The 19,907-nt window shown below is 40.5% G+C and overlaps 1 protein-coding gene and 1 long non-coding RNA gene across 2 annotated transcripts; one reads left to right on the top strand and one right to left on the bottom strand.

Moving 5' to 3' along the window:
• Nucleotides 1-270: 270 nt before the first annotated feature.
• dbndd1 (dysbindin domain containing 1) lies at nucleotides 271-18,475 on the bottom strand. Its single transcript, XM_023283293.3, has 4 exons — nucleotides 18,028-18,475; nucleotides 14,431-14,574; nucleotides 10,151-10,288; nucleotides 271-1,652 (listed from the first exon to the last, which is right to left on the bottom strand). Exons 1-4 carry the CDS (start codon nucleotides 18,056-18,058, stop codon nucleotides 1,498-1,500), a joined length of 468 nt encoding a protein of 155 aa, XP_023139061.1. The 5' UTR covers nucleotides 18,059-18,475; the 3' UTR covers nucleotides 271-1,497.
• Nucleotides 5,807-6,703, top strand: LOC129348779 (uncharacterized). The gene is made up of 3 exons (XR_008601475.1): nucleotides 5,807-5,945; nucleotides 6,208-6,344; nucleotides 6,566-6,703. It is a non-coding gene; the product is annotated as an uncharacterized LOC129348779 (long non-coding RNA).
• Nucleotides 18,476-19,907: the final 1,432 nt, after the last annotated feature.

Here is a 19,907-nt window from a genome sequence, read left to right as displayed (position 1 = left end):
CTGAACAACAGTTGCTGAGAACAATTATCTTGTTATGCCTTCTCTGTGTGGTTCTTTGCCTTGATGTTTAGAGAACACAGTGTCCACAGTGGACACAAAATTGACTGTAAACACGCCAAGCACCAGTGCAATTTTCTAAATTACAGATTTGTATATTTTAGTGCAACTGCCCACTATAATCATGTGATAGTGTGCTTGCTGCATCTAGCAAATGATATGGAATGTGACTCCTCCACAGTGTAGCAACTGCATAAATCACACAACAATCTGTACTGTTTCTTTTCATTTATTTTTTCAATCATCCCAGTGTCACTTCTAATCCATCGTGTCACAGCATTCAGAATTATTGGCACTCGTGGTATAGACAAGCTTAATGCACGACAAATAAATCAAGTAATCAGCTATTTCCTGTACTGACAGAGATAGGAAATTTTGCATTAAAAGTTGAATTCATCCTTACGTGATGATTACAAAATTGTTGGCACTTTGTTGTGTTTTTGGCATCCACACAAATCCACCTGACTGCGGTGTGATTTCACCGTCATTTCTAACAGCTTCAAGTATTCCTCATGTAGTTAATGCATGTCTCGGTGGAATTTGACCCCTAAACTTTGTAGATCACTTGAAAAATCTTAGCAGCACCACTTGTGGCAGCCAACACTTTCATAATGACAAGAAAAATAGAAAGAAGTTAGCCTAAACAAATTCAAATAAAGTATTAGAGCATGGAAATGTGCATTGCATGTAGCTGCTACTTGGTCTGTTTATCTTCTGAGTCATCTTTACCAAATGCCAATAATTCTGGGGGGCATGGCAAATACAATTCAGTGAAAGAAGTGCAATATTTATGTTGCGGCATTTAAAATAAGAGCACACGTTCTTCACTGAGATGGAGAAGGTGTGATGGAAACTGCTGAGACTCACTGAAACCCAAATCCATGGCTCAGGTTACCTTAGAGGCAACAGAAAGGCCTGTCACATTTACAAGCAACAGAATGAGTATTGGTGAACATCAGCGTGATATTTTGTTCTGAACAACTCTGTCGATTAATCTTTCACCTCATGTTCTGGTAATAGTGATACTCTGTGGACTATCCTCACCACAGGCCCACCCTGAGAGGCTGTAAGGATGAAAGTGCCGTTATTCCGTTGACCTCATATCCTCTCTGTCAACCCAAAAAAAACAACAAAGAACCCTTAAGAACCCTTTGCATGAAAAACACAATGATTGAATTTGTTTGTGTGTGTGTCTGTGTGTGTGAGAGAGAGAGGGCAGGGATAGAGGAGGAGAGTGTGTATATTGCACATCTCAACATCTTTAGTTAGAGAACAGAGCACAGTGTCCAGAGTTCAGCTTGAAGTCGTCAGCACCATGAAATCTTATGCGTGTGCATGGTGGCAGATGGAGGCCTCTTGGTCCGCTTTGTGTTACCGCTCTGGCTGTGTGTCCGCCCCTGGTTTTCCCCTCTCCGCGGTCCGGCTGGTTCGCATCAGATATCATGGCTGTTTTGGCCTTTCAAGCTTCATTAAGGGCTCTGCGGTGTCTGAGTCACTGTGGTGCTTTCTCTCTCGCAGAGGTTCAGCTTTGCTGCAGCGCGTCCATGAAGGGGACCGCATGTACCCACCTCTGGGCAGCACAGGCTGGTGGGAACCTGGGAAACAAACACATCGTGACTTGTTACCGGGAATCCAAAGTCTTGAGCGAGAAAAATACAGATGCAGGTTTCTGTTACATGGAAAAATAACAAGAAAAGTCAAACAATTTCAGTTTGAAATGTAATGTCTTAATGTTTACTGGCATTAGCAAACGTTGTTTTACGCCTGCTAAATGCTGCAAGAGCTCTGCACTTAAAGAGCAACATAAATGTTAAGAGTTACAGTTGCTGCTTGTTTTCCTCAGTCATAAAAAGACTTTAGGTGATGTATGCACACACATAACTGAAGACACAAACTGTACATACCAGATATTTCTACACTACAGTAAGATGTCATCTGTTTATGCTGATTTGTTTTGGTTGGATGACCATGAAAAATGTGAGTTATATTGTAGAAGGGGAACCTTTTTCATGGCAGAATATCTTTGCCAGGCCTGGGATAAAAGACAACAGATTTTGTTTGAGAACTGAGGAGCAGAATAATGTGTGTTTGGATGTATTGCTGCAATGCTAGTATACTGGTGTGTTGTAAGCCCATGAGGGTTGGGCATGCTTGTGTGCATGACATGAAAATAAAGAAATGAATCGAATCCATCAGTCTACACAGATTAGACCGCTGTTAATTCAAAGTTGTCTGGATCACATTAATTAGTTTTTGTAAAGATATGGAAGTGTGATAAAAGCCAGATGAGATGGGGTAAAGATGGGTTTTCTCATCTAAAATGATCCAAGAGAATACAGGAGTAGTTTTAAAACAATAAGCTGCTTTTTCTCTGAATAAGCCAGTAAATAATAATAACAAACAAACTATAAATAGTTTATCTGCTGTAATTTAAAACTACTTCTTATACCAGCTGTTTCCTTTCTTGTCTTCTCAGTATTAGCTGTACAGTTTATTTTGTACGGTTTTGCGGCCATTGCAGCTTCAGACCACTTGGTGGAGATGTCGAACCTACCAGGGAGGCAACAAAGCAGCAGAGGGAATGACTGATAGAGAGTTGACAACTGACTGTGCCCTTCACTGCCCATATAAGCCTCATGTTCGGCATCCTACGTGAACGTCATACTCAGTACCTGGATTATATATCTCCCCATAGGCACATCCATACCCTCACATGCATTAGAGGCTGAGACACGAAGAGAGAAGGCAGAGAGGTGGGGGGGGACATATTGATCTCAGATGATTGATGATGTCTCCAGTGGATTTTAATGAGAGGGACGACAACCTCCTCAGAAGAAGGACGGAGTGTGCTGCAGCGAGCATCACCAACGCCCGCTGATGACTGCTTGTTGTGTTTTTATGTGGTTATATAAATGTCTGTCTGCAGTGTGCGCAAACTATATTCATATAAATGTGTCTGTGTGAGAGACATAAAACTGGTTTCTGTTTCTTGCGTGCTTTGTTCAGATTTCTCTTGACATCCAACATCTAATTAAAATGACTGACAAATACAAATTCAGGGGGAAAAAACCTGAAAGTGACACATAGAAGAAGGTTTGCATAGCTAAGAAATAATAACCACAAACTTCCCTGCACCACAAATAGATTTTTCACTTCTCCTTCATGTCTCTTGCTCTCAGAATACCAGGCTAAGGGGGTAACTTCTACTAGGTGCTGCTGTCTGGCAACCATTAGTTTCTTCAGTGAACATATTGCTGCATAATGTGATGTTTTTGCGACTCTAGATTCTGTAAAAACACAGGCAAAACACCAAAATTGCATTCGTGTTCATCCACAGAGTACAGTTTGAGAGAATGCGTGTCTCTTTCAACTGATTTCTGGGAAACAAGACTTGTTTTATTCGTACGTGGTAATCTCAGCACAGTTCAACCAGTGTTTGTGAATTAGGGCAAGTATTCATCAAAGATAATAATCTATCCTGTCATAAACAGCCTGAAGCAGCCCTAAAGGCAGCAAGTCGAGCAGGAATTTGACCTTCCTTTAGACGGTGTAGAAAGTATATAGTCTCAAGCTCCTAAAGGAGAAATTACAACTGAATGACACAAGACAGGAAGCTGCTGGTGCTGCTGCTGCACTCTCTGTGGGCTAAAACTTCACAGTGTGCTTCACTTCTGGCTACAACTCAAGCAGTGACATCATTGCAAGTGTTGCGTCGCTGACAGCAGATTGGAAACACCTGCTCTTACATCACTGGTCCGGGTGTGCCCTGCTGTATTGTTGCTTGTGTCTGTAGCGCTTCCAGTAAGATCCTACTGCACTCCAAACATGAAGAGTCAGATATGTGACCCTATTGAAGGACCGGTCTAATTCTCAGTGTAATACAGGATCTGACAGTGATACATTACATGTTATGTGGTAATGAATTTCTGTTTCTTTTTTTCTGCTTCACTTCATCCCTTCACATCAGCTATTTGTTCTTCCTCAAAACAACTCAGCCGTAAAATAACTCCTATTACTCGAATGTGAAACAAATCAATGCAACAGAAACACAGTAGTATATAATCTGCAAAGTCATCATTTACAACTGTGTTCCCGTTCCAACGACAAAGAATAGAGAGCAAGAGCTCTGCCTCTGGTACTTTTTCGGGGATATGGGTAAACTTTATGGTTCGTCAAGCTCATTTGAATGTGAAACAAAGTGCAAACCTACTGGACATCAGCCTTTTGTTTTGTGTCCCTGTGGCAGCAAGAGACGCTTGATGAAACACTAATTACTGTTGTTTTTAGCTTTCTTAATTCTAGCAATGAAACAGAGCTGACCTTGTTGTCTAGTTTTCAGTTTAAATGAAACTGGATTTAAGCTGTCCATAGCTGAAAATGAAGGAGAGGCATGTTCAAATGAGCAGTGGGAATATAGAAAAAAACAGACACCAGACTAAAAAAAAACAAACATGACACACACATGTATAAGTAATGTGCACAAGGAGCTGGTCCGATTATGGGCATTCAAATGGCTTTTTTAAGGGTCAGGCCTTGTTTCCAGCAGAGGGAAAGTGAATTATTCAGAAACCTACATTTAGCATGAACTCGCTCACCCATCTTTTGCTCCTCTCCTTCCTTTAACCGCTTCCTCAACTCCTACATGCACTCAGCAGTTTCCCATGGAGCCTAATACCCACACAGCACAGCTCAGTGCTACCTGACCCACATTTGCAATGCAAACCTCGACAGAAAATAATTTCATTTAAGTCTCACCCTGAAGTCAGTGACGGCTTTATTGGCAAACTCGCCTCTTATTTTCCTTTCTGCTTCCATTATACAGCCCTTGCGGTAATTCACTTTGCAATGTGTACCTATTACAGTTTTAGCAGGGTTGTTCAAGAGTAATCAAAAATTCCTTGCATAACACAACAGGGCTGAATAATGAAGGAGATTTTAGGGGACCCAGATGAAACAGAACAGCTGGTCCTCACAGCTGAGATTTGTGCAATAGGTCGCCATTTGGATAAGTCCTTTCGCTCTTCCTCTCTCACACACATGCGAACACACACACAGCTGTCGTCATCTGCACAGCATATCTGTATGGTATAGAAATGATAACAGAAAATCTCTATTCACAGGTAAAATATTTCATTTTAGTTGCATGGTGTTTTCTATCCCGTAAAATAGTGCCGCACAGTAAAGCTACATTTCTCTAAGCATGCTTGAATTTACAGAAGAAAAGGAGGGATACAATTCTGGTCTACAACACTTTTTGGATATATATATTCTTACAATATTTGAAATGCAGTTTGATGGACACTGACAGCATCCACCTCCAGTAGGATTCACTGGTCCTAGCAGCCTTTGCCAGCATTCAAGACTTCTCACTTTATATTATATATGTGTTTATATGTGTTTACACCACCTGCGTTAAGCTACGCTGTTGTTTCCTTAGCTGTTGACATTTTAACATTTCAGACAGACTCTTTGTTTGTGTTGCATCAGTCTGTGTCCTTCTCTGTGATCCTATTTCAAGACAGCCCATCTGTCTGTTTTAACCTTTCTAAAAATGCTCATATGAACTTTGGCTTAGTGCATTGTCCCACCTGCTGAGGTCAAATAAAATCTTGTTTTTTTTAATGCTGGAAAACATTATGCAGAAACAGCTGTTTCATATCTTTTGTGATCATATGATTTTTCTTAAACCAACTCCACTTGGTAGTTAGTGCACATCCTTCTTGGTGGCTGCATCTATTTGAAGTTATTATCCTTCTTCTGAGCAAACCATACCTGATCCAGACATGCAGAAAGGGAGATTGGGAATAAGGATAAAGGCAAGCTAAGTGGCAGAGAGGGAAGGACAAGAGGATTGTGGCTGCCACATACGAGATAAAAACAACTCACAGGTAAAGATATTCTTTTGACGAAAGACACTTGACAAAATGACACATTTGTGTAAAGGGGTTAAGGACTTCCAGAGAGGAGAAATGTTTTCTGTGCTCACAGAAGGCTGAGCTATTTTTATTCAGGATTTATGCAGGTAAAAATACTGGGATGAATGACATAATACTAATTAATGTCTCTTAGATTACTTAACAACAGTATCTAAATATGTTCTTTTTAGTTTGCAAACACTTAATGTTTATTAGGTTTTTGTTTTTGTCTTAGCAACATAAGAGCAGTTTACAGCTGTACATCGCCAGAGCAGCAGATGGGACGTGAGTTGGCTGTTGCTTCTCCTGCACTAAAAAGGAACTATGGCTTGTGGCCAACGAGAGGCTGACAGAAGCGATGGAGATGGACAGGTGAGCTAAATGAGCAGACAAGGTAAAACTGTTTGGCTGAAAGGGGATGGTTGTTGTAAGGCACAGACAAACTCGCATAACTCTCAACATGTTGTTTCAGGCTTAAGGTGTGAAAGGCTGTCATTTTCTTCTATCTTCTAAGAACTGATATCTGAGATAATGCACTGGTTTTGATGTGTTTAACAATCATAGAGTGAACATAATTTTTTACATTTGAAAAGTTGTGAAAGCTTGTGGAACTGCCTCTGGCCCTCTGACGATCCAGGCTGATGGGACGCAGCTGCTGAGGGAACGCAGCTGTGCCGAATCAGTAATCAGTGAGCTAAAACCAGACTCTCCCCACCAGCCGCTCTGCCCAGGTCTGTGCCCCCCCCCCCCAATCCTTGTTTGAGAACACCTGTAAGCCTGCACTCTGGGTTCAACCCCCCCCGGTCCTTGTGACACTGCCCTGATTAAACAAACATAGAAGAATGTAATATGATGCATCAAAGAACTTGAATTAAATTCCTGGTCAATTAATTACATCAACTCATTTTGTATAAGGTCATGCTAAACATTGTTATAAATTCCTTTATTTCAGTTTCAAAAGAACAAAATTATAATTGTTTACACTAAGATTACAAGTAAATTGTTATATGTGATTGTTCTTTAACAGGTGTTTCATTTAAGATATTAAAATCTAGAATTACCAAACTAGTAAACCTAGCTCATGCTAAGATTTTTTTTCGTCCAATTTTAAGCAACTATAATTGAAAGCTATAAAGTCAATATATCAAATGTTAATGTGAAAACAACATGGAAACATCAGAATGGATGCTGCTATGATCCTACTGAGGATTATCACGTGAATCTGCAGCTTCCTTCAGCTTCAAAGTGAATTTTAGGTCATTGTTTAGCTGTTTGACCATAAACTTCTTTGTTCACTCTCAACAAACTCATGGTGTCTTTTTCCACAGCAGTGAAAGCAATTTATAATCCACTGTCAACTACCTGCGCAGCAGACACAAACAGAGCAACCAGGAGGTAAACACAGTGGACCATTTAGTAGCTGAAGAACCAAAAACTGCCCCAAGAAAGTGTCAAACTCAAAACTGCTGAAAGGAGAGGAATTACAATACTTATATTCACCAGGAAACATAATTCCTAATGAACTAGAATTACTGCCTTGTGGTTGTATGACTCTGCCAACTAGTGAAGTTGCACTTAACATTATTATCTGTTCTTTTATAATATATGTATGTAGTGAAAACTGAAGGAATTTAATAGTTGAGCGCCTAAAATTAGTGTCAGCAATTCAGTATCTGACCAAATGTGAAATATGGTCACAATCTCTTGTTCTGTTCTTGAGTTATGATGTTGAAAATTGGCCAGAAAAGAGTTTTTGCAGAACATTATTTTGTAACAGTGAAGCTGACCTTTTGGATAGATCATCACTTCATCATGTGTTTCATAATTAGTAGATGAATTATCGAGTTATGGCCAAGATAGTGGTTTGTGAGGTCACAGTGACATTTGACCTTTGAAAACCAAAATCTAATCAGGTTCATGGTTACAAGAATGGAAAGAACTGACAGACAACCCAAATAATAATGCCTCTGTCTCCAGCTGTTGCTGGTGCAGAGGCATAAAAATGTTATCTAAATGCTGGATGTGTAAAAGAGGTGATAATATGTGAGTGTTGTGTTCACAAAGTGTCTCTGCTGGGACCTCAAGTTGCCAAAAATGGCATGTTTAAGTAAATCTGTTGCTGCCAGCATAGTTGTTTGTAATAATGCATGAAGACTAACACTACTGTTGTCAGCACATTATTCTATACGTTCCAGTGCAAAGTTTCCCTAAATGGAAAATGAAAACATACATTTTTTGAGATCAGATGAACCTCTGCACTAAGTGCCGTATAACAGCTTTAATTAAAATAAGTGGCAGTGGTGCTACATGTAGCACAGATGGCCCAGTGGGACCATAACTCACACTTAACAATCTGTGCCATGATATAAAACATCAGTATTACACAGAAAAGTGAAGGGAGGGACTGATGCTGCTGAAGAAGGATGTGCATGTAGAAGGCAAGTGAAGAAAACCTTGTTTTCTTTAGCAGAGGCAAACAATCCAGAGGTAACATCATCCTCCTTATCTGTACTCACAGCCAGACTTAATACAAGAATTGGTTACACCTCTGGCTGATAACACCATTGAAAGTCTTTTTGCACTCTGGTATGAAACTCTGTGCGCATGATGAGAGGCAGGAGTGACAGGAGTTCACCATCCACATGCAGGACGAGGCTCACAGGTCATAAATAAAACATGAAGAAGACTTAGTGCTTCCCTTTGCAAACTGTGAGAATGATGTGCTAACCTTTATTCTGTACCTGCTGCTGTGGCATGCAGTGAACCGTCTCACCTCTTAACCCATCTACTGCATTTGATTAACTTGGCTAATAAGGGATTGGTGTGATGCAGTCCCAGCTAAACACTACATTTTGCTTTCATTCTTGCTGTATAGAATAAAAGAATTAATCTCATTTTCCTCTAAATGTTATTAATCATAATCTATGACACTGTGAAATATGTTTTTGATGAGTCCTTGAAGGGGTTACATGACATTTCAGGTGGTTGTAGCTCAGCAGGTTTAGGACCCTGCTGGGCAATAATTATATTACTTACACACACACACACACACACACACACACACACACACACACACACACACACACACACACACACACACCCACACACAGACGCACACACAGAGGTGACTTACATTAAGCCTAACCTTGGACCAAACCCATATATTCTTCCATTTTCTATACCCATCCAGTTTCATGTCAGCCCATGATTTGAAGGTCACATTTACGAAACCACTTACAAACATTATATATTCTGTGCATGGACTGTGTGAGCAAAAAGAGTTTAAAATATCCTTTTTTTTTTCCAACTAAAAAAAATGCCAGTCTTTTAATTGTAGTACTGCCATCAAATTGTGGTACTGTCATTGTTGTACTTCTGCACAATGACAATAAAGTCTCTTTATCTTTAGGAAGAGGCAGAGTCCAGTCTAGGCAGTTAAAGGGCCAATGCAGAAAAAACCAAGCACCCTCAGAGTCTCACACCTACAGCAGCTAATTTATCAATTAACCCATCATGTATGTTTTTTTTGGATGTGGGAAGCTGGAGCTCCTGGAGAAAACCCCACAGAGGTACAGGGAAATCATGTGAATTCCACACAGAAAAACCACAATCAACCTGGAGATTCAAACCCAGGACCTTCTAGCTGTGAGGTGACAGTTCTTTTAATCCTGTAATTTAATTACTTACTTCATGCAGACTTGCTTTTTGTCACCAAAAGGGTGGCAGATCCCCAAAATGTGATGTTGTAGACAAATTTATGACTCCATGACATACAGGTACACGCCCACAGACATACATTATTCTGGTCTACCCCACTCATAATTATTGTGTCTTTACTCACATATTAATTTGAGCAATGCTTCCCTCAACAGTCAATTAATTTTACTGGAGCTGAGAGGTGCAACAACACTTTGCTTACAAAGGAAGTTGTTAAAGTTCTAGCACTTGGATAAACAGCAGGTGTCTGCAGACCCTTACAACAAACTTAAAATGTTAGGTGCATTTAGTGGTCGACCGTTTTTGGTATTTATGTACGCACTGTTTACATCTGTGTGAAATACATGTTGAACTTACTGTATGGATCCACATTCAGTGAGTTTGTGATGTGAAGATTATCATTGAACAGGACAGGGCCCCAATTTCAGTGTATTTTGTTATTTCATTTAAGAAGGCCTTACCTGCTGGGGACTCATTGTGGTTCTCCTCATCAGAGTCGGCAAAGACTTCAGCCAGTTCCTGGTCAGACATGTCGGTCAGCTCAGTCAGATCCAGGAGGTCAAAGTGCACCTCTAAAGAAGACACACTACTCAGTGGTTCTATGAGGCAGAGAGAGAAAACGGTAAGTTTTTAGTGCAGGGAAGCTGAGAGGTTAAAATCATCTACTTGGTTTTGCTGACAGTGCAGAATCAAAGGCGCTCTTGAAAAGAAGAGGGGGATGAACTGCATACATGCACAAGTAAGCTGCTCTTGACTCTCTATTGTGCTCATAATCAGATCAATAGCTGGCCCTTGCAGCACTATAGCAAACTCAATTGCAGTTTTCTCTTTTATCGGTACAGCTCTTCTAGTGAATTTATCTCTGCTTCAGAAAATTTTCACATGCTGTCGAACTGTTGAACTCGTCTCTGAGCCTGCTGCTGTATTCGGTGAATGTTTCTGTGTGACGCCTGTGTGTCGCCACATGCAGCGACAGAAGAATTGAAACAAGAGCTCAGTGGAGATGGAAATAGCCAGTTCTTCGACGCACTGTGATCTCCATTTTTCTCCTGGGTGTGCTGCACCTGTTCATTTCTGCACAAGCGTCCGATTCTTTTGCAGGCAGGACTGGACTCCTGCACACAACAGGGTCATATTCACGAATGGTGTGCATCAATGTGCCTGACTCAGCATTCCAATCAAGCTGCCCGCAAAGCTGAAACTTTAATGTAATCTGTGTAAAGTAAAATTTATTCAAAGACTCAAGTGATACATACATAAAGTGCACCAAAGGTCCAAGAACATCTGCTTGTCTCAGCAACACCCAAGTCAAGAAAACTGGGTAAGAGAGCTGAACTAATTTGCCGTTGCAGTGAGAGAGATGTCTGGAGACTGCACAGGGACAGATGGAGGTGTGCTCAGAGCAGTGGATGCCAGCCTGCCATTGAAAAGTCAAGTCTGAATGAAGCACATCACTGGTTGTTTGAGGGCGTGACTTTGTGAAGAAAACGATGGGTTTGCACGACGGGTTGAAAGCGGTTATTATCCTGTGTTGTTTTCATGCTGCTTTCCAGGCTGTTCAAGATGACGTGTCAAGCCAAACATGCGGAGCCCACTTGCCTTCTGCTCTTTGTCTGCTGCTACATTTAATTCCCTGCATCATCCTCCAGATAGAACACATATTGATTTATAGGAGACCATTCATCCTGCTGAGACAGTGGCAGATCATTGTGCCACGTTTCAAATATATTACAAACACTCAACACCAGACATGCCTGGAGATACATGGTATGAAAAATAAAGAAGCAGTGAAAGTCAGATAATACATACATAAATAAATATGAATATAGTAGCCTTTTGAAGTCTTGAGACATGGCACTTCATCAATAGGTTAAGCCAGTCAGTTTCCATTATCACACCATTAACCACTGAACTACATGTGATTAAACAGCAGCATCAGAGAAACTCAGCAATCTCACTTTCAAAGCTTTGTTCATTTTTCCATGTCTGCTGTGTGGTAGTGTTTTGTTATATTCACAGAGCAGAAACACTGCATTGTTGGTTGAGATAAAAGAAAGCCAGTTTCTAAATTAATTTCCTTTTTTCATTTTTCTTGAGTGCACCATTGAATATATTTTCATTCCTAAAGGCTGTAAGGTGCTTTCTTATCAGCCTTTTGGACTCCCACTTTAGGGAGGTAAGAAGAAACCAGAGGCAGTGAAACATGGAGGAGACTGTGGGGGTGGAGATGAAGAGAAAAGAGGGAGAGTTGAAGCTGAATAAAACAGTAAAAGGGGAACGGAGGAGAGAGAAAGTCGATGAAGATGAGGTATTATGTTAAACAAAACACTCCTTTCCTCCATTTTCTGTCATTATTTTCAATTGGTTCCAAGGTTATTCCCATTCTGATGTGCTTGTTTTCTTATTTAAAAAAAAAAAAACTCTCTCCCATGTCTTTTTCCCTCTTCCACACCCCTTCTCCTTGAATAATTGATCAGTGCGTTTTCAATCCCAGACAGACACATTGAAACAACAGCCTCCATCTCAAAAGCCAATCAAGGGAGCTGAGATGTCACTGGGGAGGACTGACAGAGAATTCATGCTGAGACAAAAAAAAAAAAAAAAAAACAAAAAGGGAGGATTTTGTGCCTGAAGCAAACGTGAAAGATCTGTTCTTACATCAAGCATTCAGGGTGGCGGCCTGTGAAGTCATATTCTTGTGTTTGGATTCATTTTGACTTGATTTTATATATATACAGTTAATGTGTATCCAAAAAAGGCCTTTCTTTCAATTCACTGAAAAGTAACAATGTTTTCTTTCATCATGAACACCACAATACAATTATTTTCATGCTGTCAGTTCCATGCTGAAAAAAAAAGATTTTCCTATAATTTAATTTTCTGTTTCTTTTCCCCCCTTTCTTCTCTCTGTGTAGAAAGATGCAGATAAACTCAGCTGAAGGAGCAAAGAATGCGCAGGATGCTAAGAGGGAGGGGTTCACATTTGGGAGAAGGGATAAGAGAGCAGAGGAGATGTGCTTTGCATGTTGGATCTGTGTAATTTCTTCCCCCTCTCTCGCCTGCCGGGACTCTGAGGTCAATCAGTCCAGCCTGAACAGATTGCAATGATGACCAGCCTCTGACGGAGGGAATGCAGTTGAAACAAGGTGAAGCTATTGGCATGTATATTAAACATGCAGTGTCAAATATATTGATTTTTTTCAATATAATATATTCTTCTGTGAGTGTTTTTTTTTTCCCTCTCAATGACTGAGCATGAAGTCCATACATCACTGGACAGTGTTATTCACGAACATTGGAATATGGTCCAGTTATTTTCTGCTTTGCTAATAAGGACCTGATTGAAGGTAATGTAGCTTAAAATGGAAAAAGCAGGGTTTACTAGAAAATAATGATGCTATGTATTTTAGCTATGAAGGATATAAGCTGCACCGAAAGATTTCTTAGAATCCAAAATTCCTTTGTTCTTGCCCATGACTCTCAGTTTCTGCTATTAAAGAAAATCTTAGAGTATGGAGAGCCACTATAAATTTTTAATCTTCAGTTCCCTCCCATCCACCCAGTCAAGTGCAATTCGTTTATGCTGCAGTTTTGTAAGTTTACTATTATTTGCTGTATCTGTGAATCTCCCTGTGCTGCATGTTGCTGCTGTTTTTTTTTTTTTTTTGTGATTTCATTCCTGCAAACCAAAAGGAAACCTGCTATTTTCTGGAATATTAAGATGCTTGTCTTTTGAAGGTAGGCTGTTTGCTCCGGACCTAAAAATAAATGTTGCAGATGACTCAGGAACAACTGTGGTCCCCGTTTTTGGAGATAAAACTGCAGCACTGCGAGAGAATTTGTTCCTGTGTTGCTGTAGATGAAACTGCTTTGCGTCTCTGTAACACTTAGTACAACATTGTAACAAATGAACAAGAAGGCTAGTCATTTAGTTTAAGTTTTTAACTGTAGGATTACCTGCATTTTGTAAATATTTGAATCAACATGATGTTTCTTTTTGGTTGGTTTTGGCTTGTCTTTCTCTCCTTTTATCTCTCCTGCCACATACAATTAGCTGAGCTGACAGGTAGCATGGCTAGTTAGTGGGTTACATTAAATCATAGAGACACAAACATTAGTCTCTGGATGAGCTGTCTCCCTGAAAAAGTGTTTAGTTAGTGAAGCAGATAAAGGCCGCCTTGTCACCCATGTAGCCCCTGTATCTGCCTCTGTGTTTCTGTGCCCTGGGAGTCTGGCACATAGAGGGAAGCCTCTGTATGGGACTGATGCACAATGAGTCCTTTCAGTTGAGTCTGTGCTGCAGCGATCTTTCAGAATGTGGGACCAGAATACCTAAAATAGGCAGCGATCATTCGATGGGATTCGAGAGCAGAGAAGATAAACCTGGACTGTGCTGGATGAAAATATACTAAAGATAGCTCATATTTATATGTGTGAAATGATGTGTGTGACTAATGCATTAGTGCTCCACGGGTCTGACCTGTAATGTGAGTTTCATTCATAAACCAGGATTTATCGTCACTGATCAGACCCTGATAAGACTCTTTAACAGCACAGGACATCTGCCGCCTTCCTCCCTTATCTCCTTCTTCACTGACGGCTCTTGAAATTGATCAGGTATCTGCCTCAAGGCATTTCCCATCCATGATTAATCTGTAACACCTCATTACTGCCAATGAATATTCATCACTGTTTCCCACTCTCCATATCTCCCTGTCTTCACCCTTCCCCTGCTACTTACGTCTCTTCTCGGTGATGTGCAGCAGGCTAGCGGTGTGCCCTGATAGGCCGCCCTCCTCGTCGCCTGATTGGTGCTGTAACAGCTCCTTGGATAGGTCACCTGAGCTGGAGGGCTTCAGCAGCTTCTGGATGTCTTTATTGGGCTCTATCATCACACACAGAAAAATGGAATGAGCGATGTGAGTAAAAAACAAACAAACAAAAATTTAACATAGCATTTTACATTTCTTCTAAAAGATAACATTAGATGACATTAAGGATGCAGAGAAAACTACAAACACATATCTCAAGGTACTGAAGGGGAAGAAAGCAGTTAGAGATTTCCAGTACTGATAGAACTCAGTGCTCATTCATGTGTTTATCACTCAAGATAATCCTCCTTGTATAAGCAGGAAATACAATTCAGATACCAGCCTGACATTAATCCTCAGATACCTGCATCGACCTGTGATGCTTTAGCATCTCAACTGCTTCGCTTTCTTTGTTCTAGAACACATTCTTCACCACATTCAAATACAAATTTCCATCTTCATTTAATATAGAGTATCGACTGTCTGTTTAGACCGTGTCAAGGTTCTTATTCCAGGAGGGAAGATTGATTTAAATAGATTTGGGCAGATGTATGATTCATTAACTGTTACATTACTGTCAGTTTTCGGTCTTACAAAGAAAATGCATTCTAAACCCTGTTCATACTCCTCATTCGAGCCAGCTAAAAAAAACTTTTCAAACATCTATTCAAAATAGTTCACTCAGACTAGTAACAAAGTCTGAAAATAGAAATAGCTTAAAATAGCCTCCCTTCACATTCAAGAGTGTGCATCAACTCTGAATTGGGTAAACTTGATCAAGGTTAAATGTTCACCTGTTTGACACAGCTGAGAACACAGTGTGATGTGTGAGGAGGCTCAGTGAGTTGAGGACACGGGTGCAAAAATACCAGATGAAAGCAGAAGGCAACGAGTGTTTCAGACAATGCTGGATGTGGGATAAAATCATACAATAGATTCATCACACAAAGTATGTTATCCATTCATACTTATTTAGAGATTAAGAAAGCTGAGGCCTATCCCAGCTACATTCAAAAAATGCACATTGACAGGCAAAAAAAATGAAAGCGAGAGTCATGAGTGTATGCAGCAACATTTAACAGAAACTCTGACTGTATAGCTACTTCATGACAACACGCAGAGCTGATGGAATATAATGTGGGAGTACAGCAGCTTCCTGGTGGGCTCCACCAGATGGCTGAAACCATTTCTACTTGCAGTATGTTCCTAGACTGTTGAATTTCTTGTTGCAGATGAAAAGTGTGTTACAGCCGAGGCGATGGCAGAGCGTGATGGATTCTGATTTCTCACCCTGCGAAACACAGTGTTCATTGCTGCCTATTGATTGATTTCCCCAGCGAGGAGCCACACAAACTGAAAGGCTATAGCTTTACCTCTGCTGTTATAATGAAATGTTTGCTCAATATTTAGACTCTCTTCCATCAGCTTTGGTTTCCAGTTCCATCATCGTGTTCAGCAAACAATCTCTGTTTCCATCCATCCATATCAATCCATCTGTCCATTTCTCTGTCCCTCCTGCCCAAGAGAAGTAGGTTCTGGAGTTGCAATGCATTCATAAAAAACACATTTGCTATGTTTTTAATCATCTACATGTGCTGTGTAGGGAAATGTACAGTTTCCATGGTTTTACTAGATATAACACAAAGACACCACTCTTGATATAGACACGTGTGTGATACAAAGACACAAATTAATCTCTCAGGGTCACTTGTGCAGCTAGTTTGGCTCACACTGTTCTGAATATGTAGCATGTTTTTTTTTGTGCGTGCTCATATATTTTAGTGGACACAGTGTTACAATGTAAATCCCTTGCTGACTAAAGGAGCTTTTGAGAAAGTCACGGTAATATCCACATCTATAGAAAAACAGGTTTACACAGATGGCCTTGATGTAGCTGCCACCTTCTGACCTGCCTGCGAAGACGCCACAGTAAATAATGAGAATATAAGCCACTGCTGGTAAAAGACAGCCAACTATCATGCATGTGACCTTTTTTTCAGAATGCGACTGACCCTTTCTTGAGCTGTCATCTGCGACTGTCTGTGAATCAGCTCACCCTAGACAGAAAGGCAGATGGAGGGATATGTAGAGACAGAGAGCGGGGGAGGATGAGAACGATGTGTTGTACGACTGCCAAAAGTTGAATCAAATTCAGCGTCTTGGTTTAATAAATCAATTGCTGTTTGATGGTGTTGCACAGGCAGGAGGAATTAACATGCTCTCTCAACACCCTTTTCGCTTGCTGATTTCTCTGTCTTACATGTTTTCCTTTTATTCTACAACACACTCTGCAGAGGCAGATTTAAATGCACATTCCTCCAACTGAATTACTGTCCACAGGGGATGATGAAAAGAAAGCTGAATTAAGAAAAGGTTCAGTGTAGAATGAACTTCCTCAACAGTTCTTAGTGTGTGTGTAGTGTATTTTCTTCTCATATTAATTCCAAACCTCATACTGAGAGCTTGAAGTGTTTCATCTAGCGCTAATTTCTTAATCCAGAACGGCAGTCGCTGTGTCTGCCACATTACAAAAACTGCTATTCAGAAGTCACACTTTCTGACCTGGTTCTGTGATGCATCATAGTAATGACGTTCACCCTAATTCAATCTCAACCTAATGAACAAATAATGTCCCAATTTGTCATGTGCAGGTAATTCAGGCCATCAGCTGGAACATGTGCTGCTGAGATACTGCAAATAAACAATGATAGGTGGAACAAAGCCACAGCAGGAAAAGGCATCTACCATTTGAAAAAACAATTACTGTGAGTATCTGCTGAAATTGCAACTTACCGTGGCTAGAGTGACATTGTTTTACCCCAAGGCACAATAGAGTAGTAACACAACATTTTAATAGTGGTTGAATGCACAGGTACAGAGGCAGCTAGTGTAATATACTTACAGATAAACTGACTTTGCACATTATAAAATTCATATGTTTTCATTTTTCAAAGCTAAAATTATAATGTGCCCTACATGTGTATGTCAGTTAAAAACATTAATACTTAGCCTAGACTGTACTGCATATAAACATAGTTAAAATGACCTCCCTTTGAATGATCATACAGTGCAATAGTGGCACTGAAGCACACTGCACAGGCTTCTCTGGATGGCCTTCACACAAAGGCCACATGTGTCCACTGTTGTTTTGCAATTTGTATTTCATCAGTTTAGCTTTTACATGGTCGGCCTGTAGTTTGTGAATATAAAAAGACTAGTATTGTAAAGCAGCACACTAAACATGAAGCTTGAATGTAGAAATGATCCGTCCACAACTGGATCACAGGTAGAGCACTGTAGTACTGCTATATTTAAATCTTGACTAGACCACAGTTATACACTCAAATGTCAAATATTATTCATAGAGATTATGATCTAAACACTCAGCAAGTCCTCAATTACAAACATTATGAATATGTGAGGAAAAGACAGCATATAGCACAAGTCACTCAGAATAGATAAAAGCAGTCTATAACAGCCACATTCACAGCTGTGACATAAAGAAAAGAATAGAAAATGGCTCTTACCTGGGCTCCCTGCCCCTCCCTGTGCCTCCATGCAGCTCAGCCGAGTGTCCTGCTGTTCACCACACCAGCATCGGAGAGTGGAGGAGACAAATAGGGAGGAAAGAGGGGAGAGGCGAGGGGTGTGTGTGCATGTGTGTGTGCATGTGTGTGTGCATGTGAGAGAGTAGAGGGGTGGGGGTGGGTGGACACAGCGAACCCTACGCTCTGAATAGACTCTGTTCCTCCTCCTTTTTTTGTCCGCTGTTGTTCTAGATTTCCCAAACAGGTGATTTCTCCTTTTCCACAGTGCACCTGCCCTGATCTGCCATCAGAGCTGTCTGAGTGCTGCACTGCCTCACTGAGCGAGTCCACCACAGAGAGGGAGGTCTGGGAACAACGACATCGGCTGCAAATTTCTAAGCCCCTTGGTTTAGTAGTCGCAGCATTGTGAGGCTTGGCTTGGCATGTACAGAATACACAGGGAGAGATCCAGAGCAAAAGAGGGAGAGAAAAGAGAAAAGGGGAGGGAGGGCTGAGCTGGCAGGCTGCCCAGACTGGGGGGGAGAGAGAGAATGAGGTGTCAAGGAGGGCTATGGACCACTGGAGGCAGGGAAACTGTGTGTGTGTGTGTGTGTGTGTGTGTGACTGAATGACCATCCTAGTGTTTAAGAGAGTGCATGAATGTTGCTTTATGCTTCCATATACTTGCAGGCAAGTTGTTAAATCTGATAATAGGTCAGTTCATGTGGAATGTACAGAAGCCAGCATGAAAGCAAGATATGTGATTCAAAGAGCTACAGGGCATTCAAACACAGCATCTCTGTTACACTTAGTAGAAATATGAATCCCATACCTCCAGAAAAGCAGGAAATAGTGCTTCATTCTCCTGAGGGGAATCTGCTGGCAGAGGTCGCCCTCTAGTGGCAAGATGTGATGCCCGCAGGTGATTATATTCTCATGACAGACAACCAGAAGAAATTGCAAACTGTATCATCTTCAACAGAGTGAGATTCACAACACACCCTCTATTTATGTGGCTGCAGCGTCCTGAAACAAGCTGTACAAAAAAACCCAAAACACAATAGTAATTTGAGCCATTCTCTAGTTCAAAAACATTAATAAATCCTAATATAAATGTTAAGGACTATGGGTAAGATTCAATAATTCCCTTAAAAAAAGTTTGACTGACTGCTTAAAAAGACAAAAATATTAAAACAGACATGGCAGACAACAAAAAGGTGCCATACAAATCATACATTTATCTGACAGTACTGGAATTATTGAAGGGAAAGCGTAGTTTAGCAGCATGCATAGCCGCTACATTACAAACAGTGTAAACACAGCTGATGCTGCAGTGAATAAGGCCAAATAAAGTATCCAGGACACCACAACAAGAGGAACAAAATGCCTTTTTAATCTACTACCCACAGAAGTAAGGATGTATATTGCAAATCAATATAATCATCAGAATATTGGCTCAGATTATGGATAATGCGCAATTAATATTTTCAGACTGGCTTATCAAAACAGCCAAAAGAATGTAAGAGATCTTCAGTTCAGACACTCTGGGGCTGATCATTTAGTTAATCATTTAAAGAGTGGGATTGCTTTACTTCTGTGTACTGCAGAACCAGCTTGGCCTGCAAATTTGTGTTTATATTCTCTATTGCAGGACTGACTGTAGTTTCTGTATTTTTGGATCAACATAAATTTTGGTTTTCGCATGCATGGCATCCTTAAAATGAGTTCTGCTGAGTCTGGTGATTCTCTGAGGTTTCCACTAATGCCACCATGAAATGAACATTTGCAGCTTTAATTAAATGTCTTAACAACTATTTGATGGATAACTGTGCAATTTGATACAGACATTCATGTCTGCCTTAGGATGAATTGTAATCAAA

Source organism: Amphiprion ocellaris, chromosome 1 (genome assembly GCF_022539595.1).
Source record: "Amphiprion ocellaris isolate individual 3 ecotype Okinawa chromosome 1, ASM2253959v1, whole genome shotgun sequence".
NCBI lineage: Eukaryota > Metazoa > Chordata > Actinopteri > Pomacentridae > Amphiprion > Amphiprion ocellaris.
This window is presented reverse-complemented; position numbering and strand designations above follow the sequence as displayed.

Bases quoted from the DNA above. Each gene is read 5' to 3' on its own strand.
- dbndd1 (XM_023283293.3), bottom strand. From the start codon at position 18,058: ATGGAGGCACAGGGAGGGGCAGGGAGCCCAG. The intron at 14,575-18,027 runs GTAAGAGCCATT...GTGTGATGATAG, and splicing joins GGGAGGGGCAGGGAGCCCAG to AGCCCAATAAAGACATCCAG. The intron at 1,653-10,150 runs GTAAGGCCTTCT...TTTGTTTCCCAG, and splicing joins CCACAATGAGTCCCCAGCAG to GTTCCCACCAGCCTGTGCTG.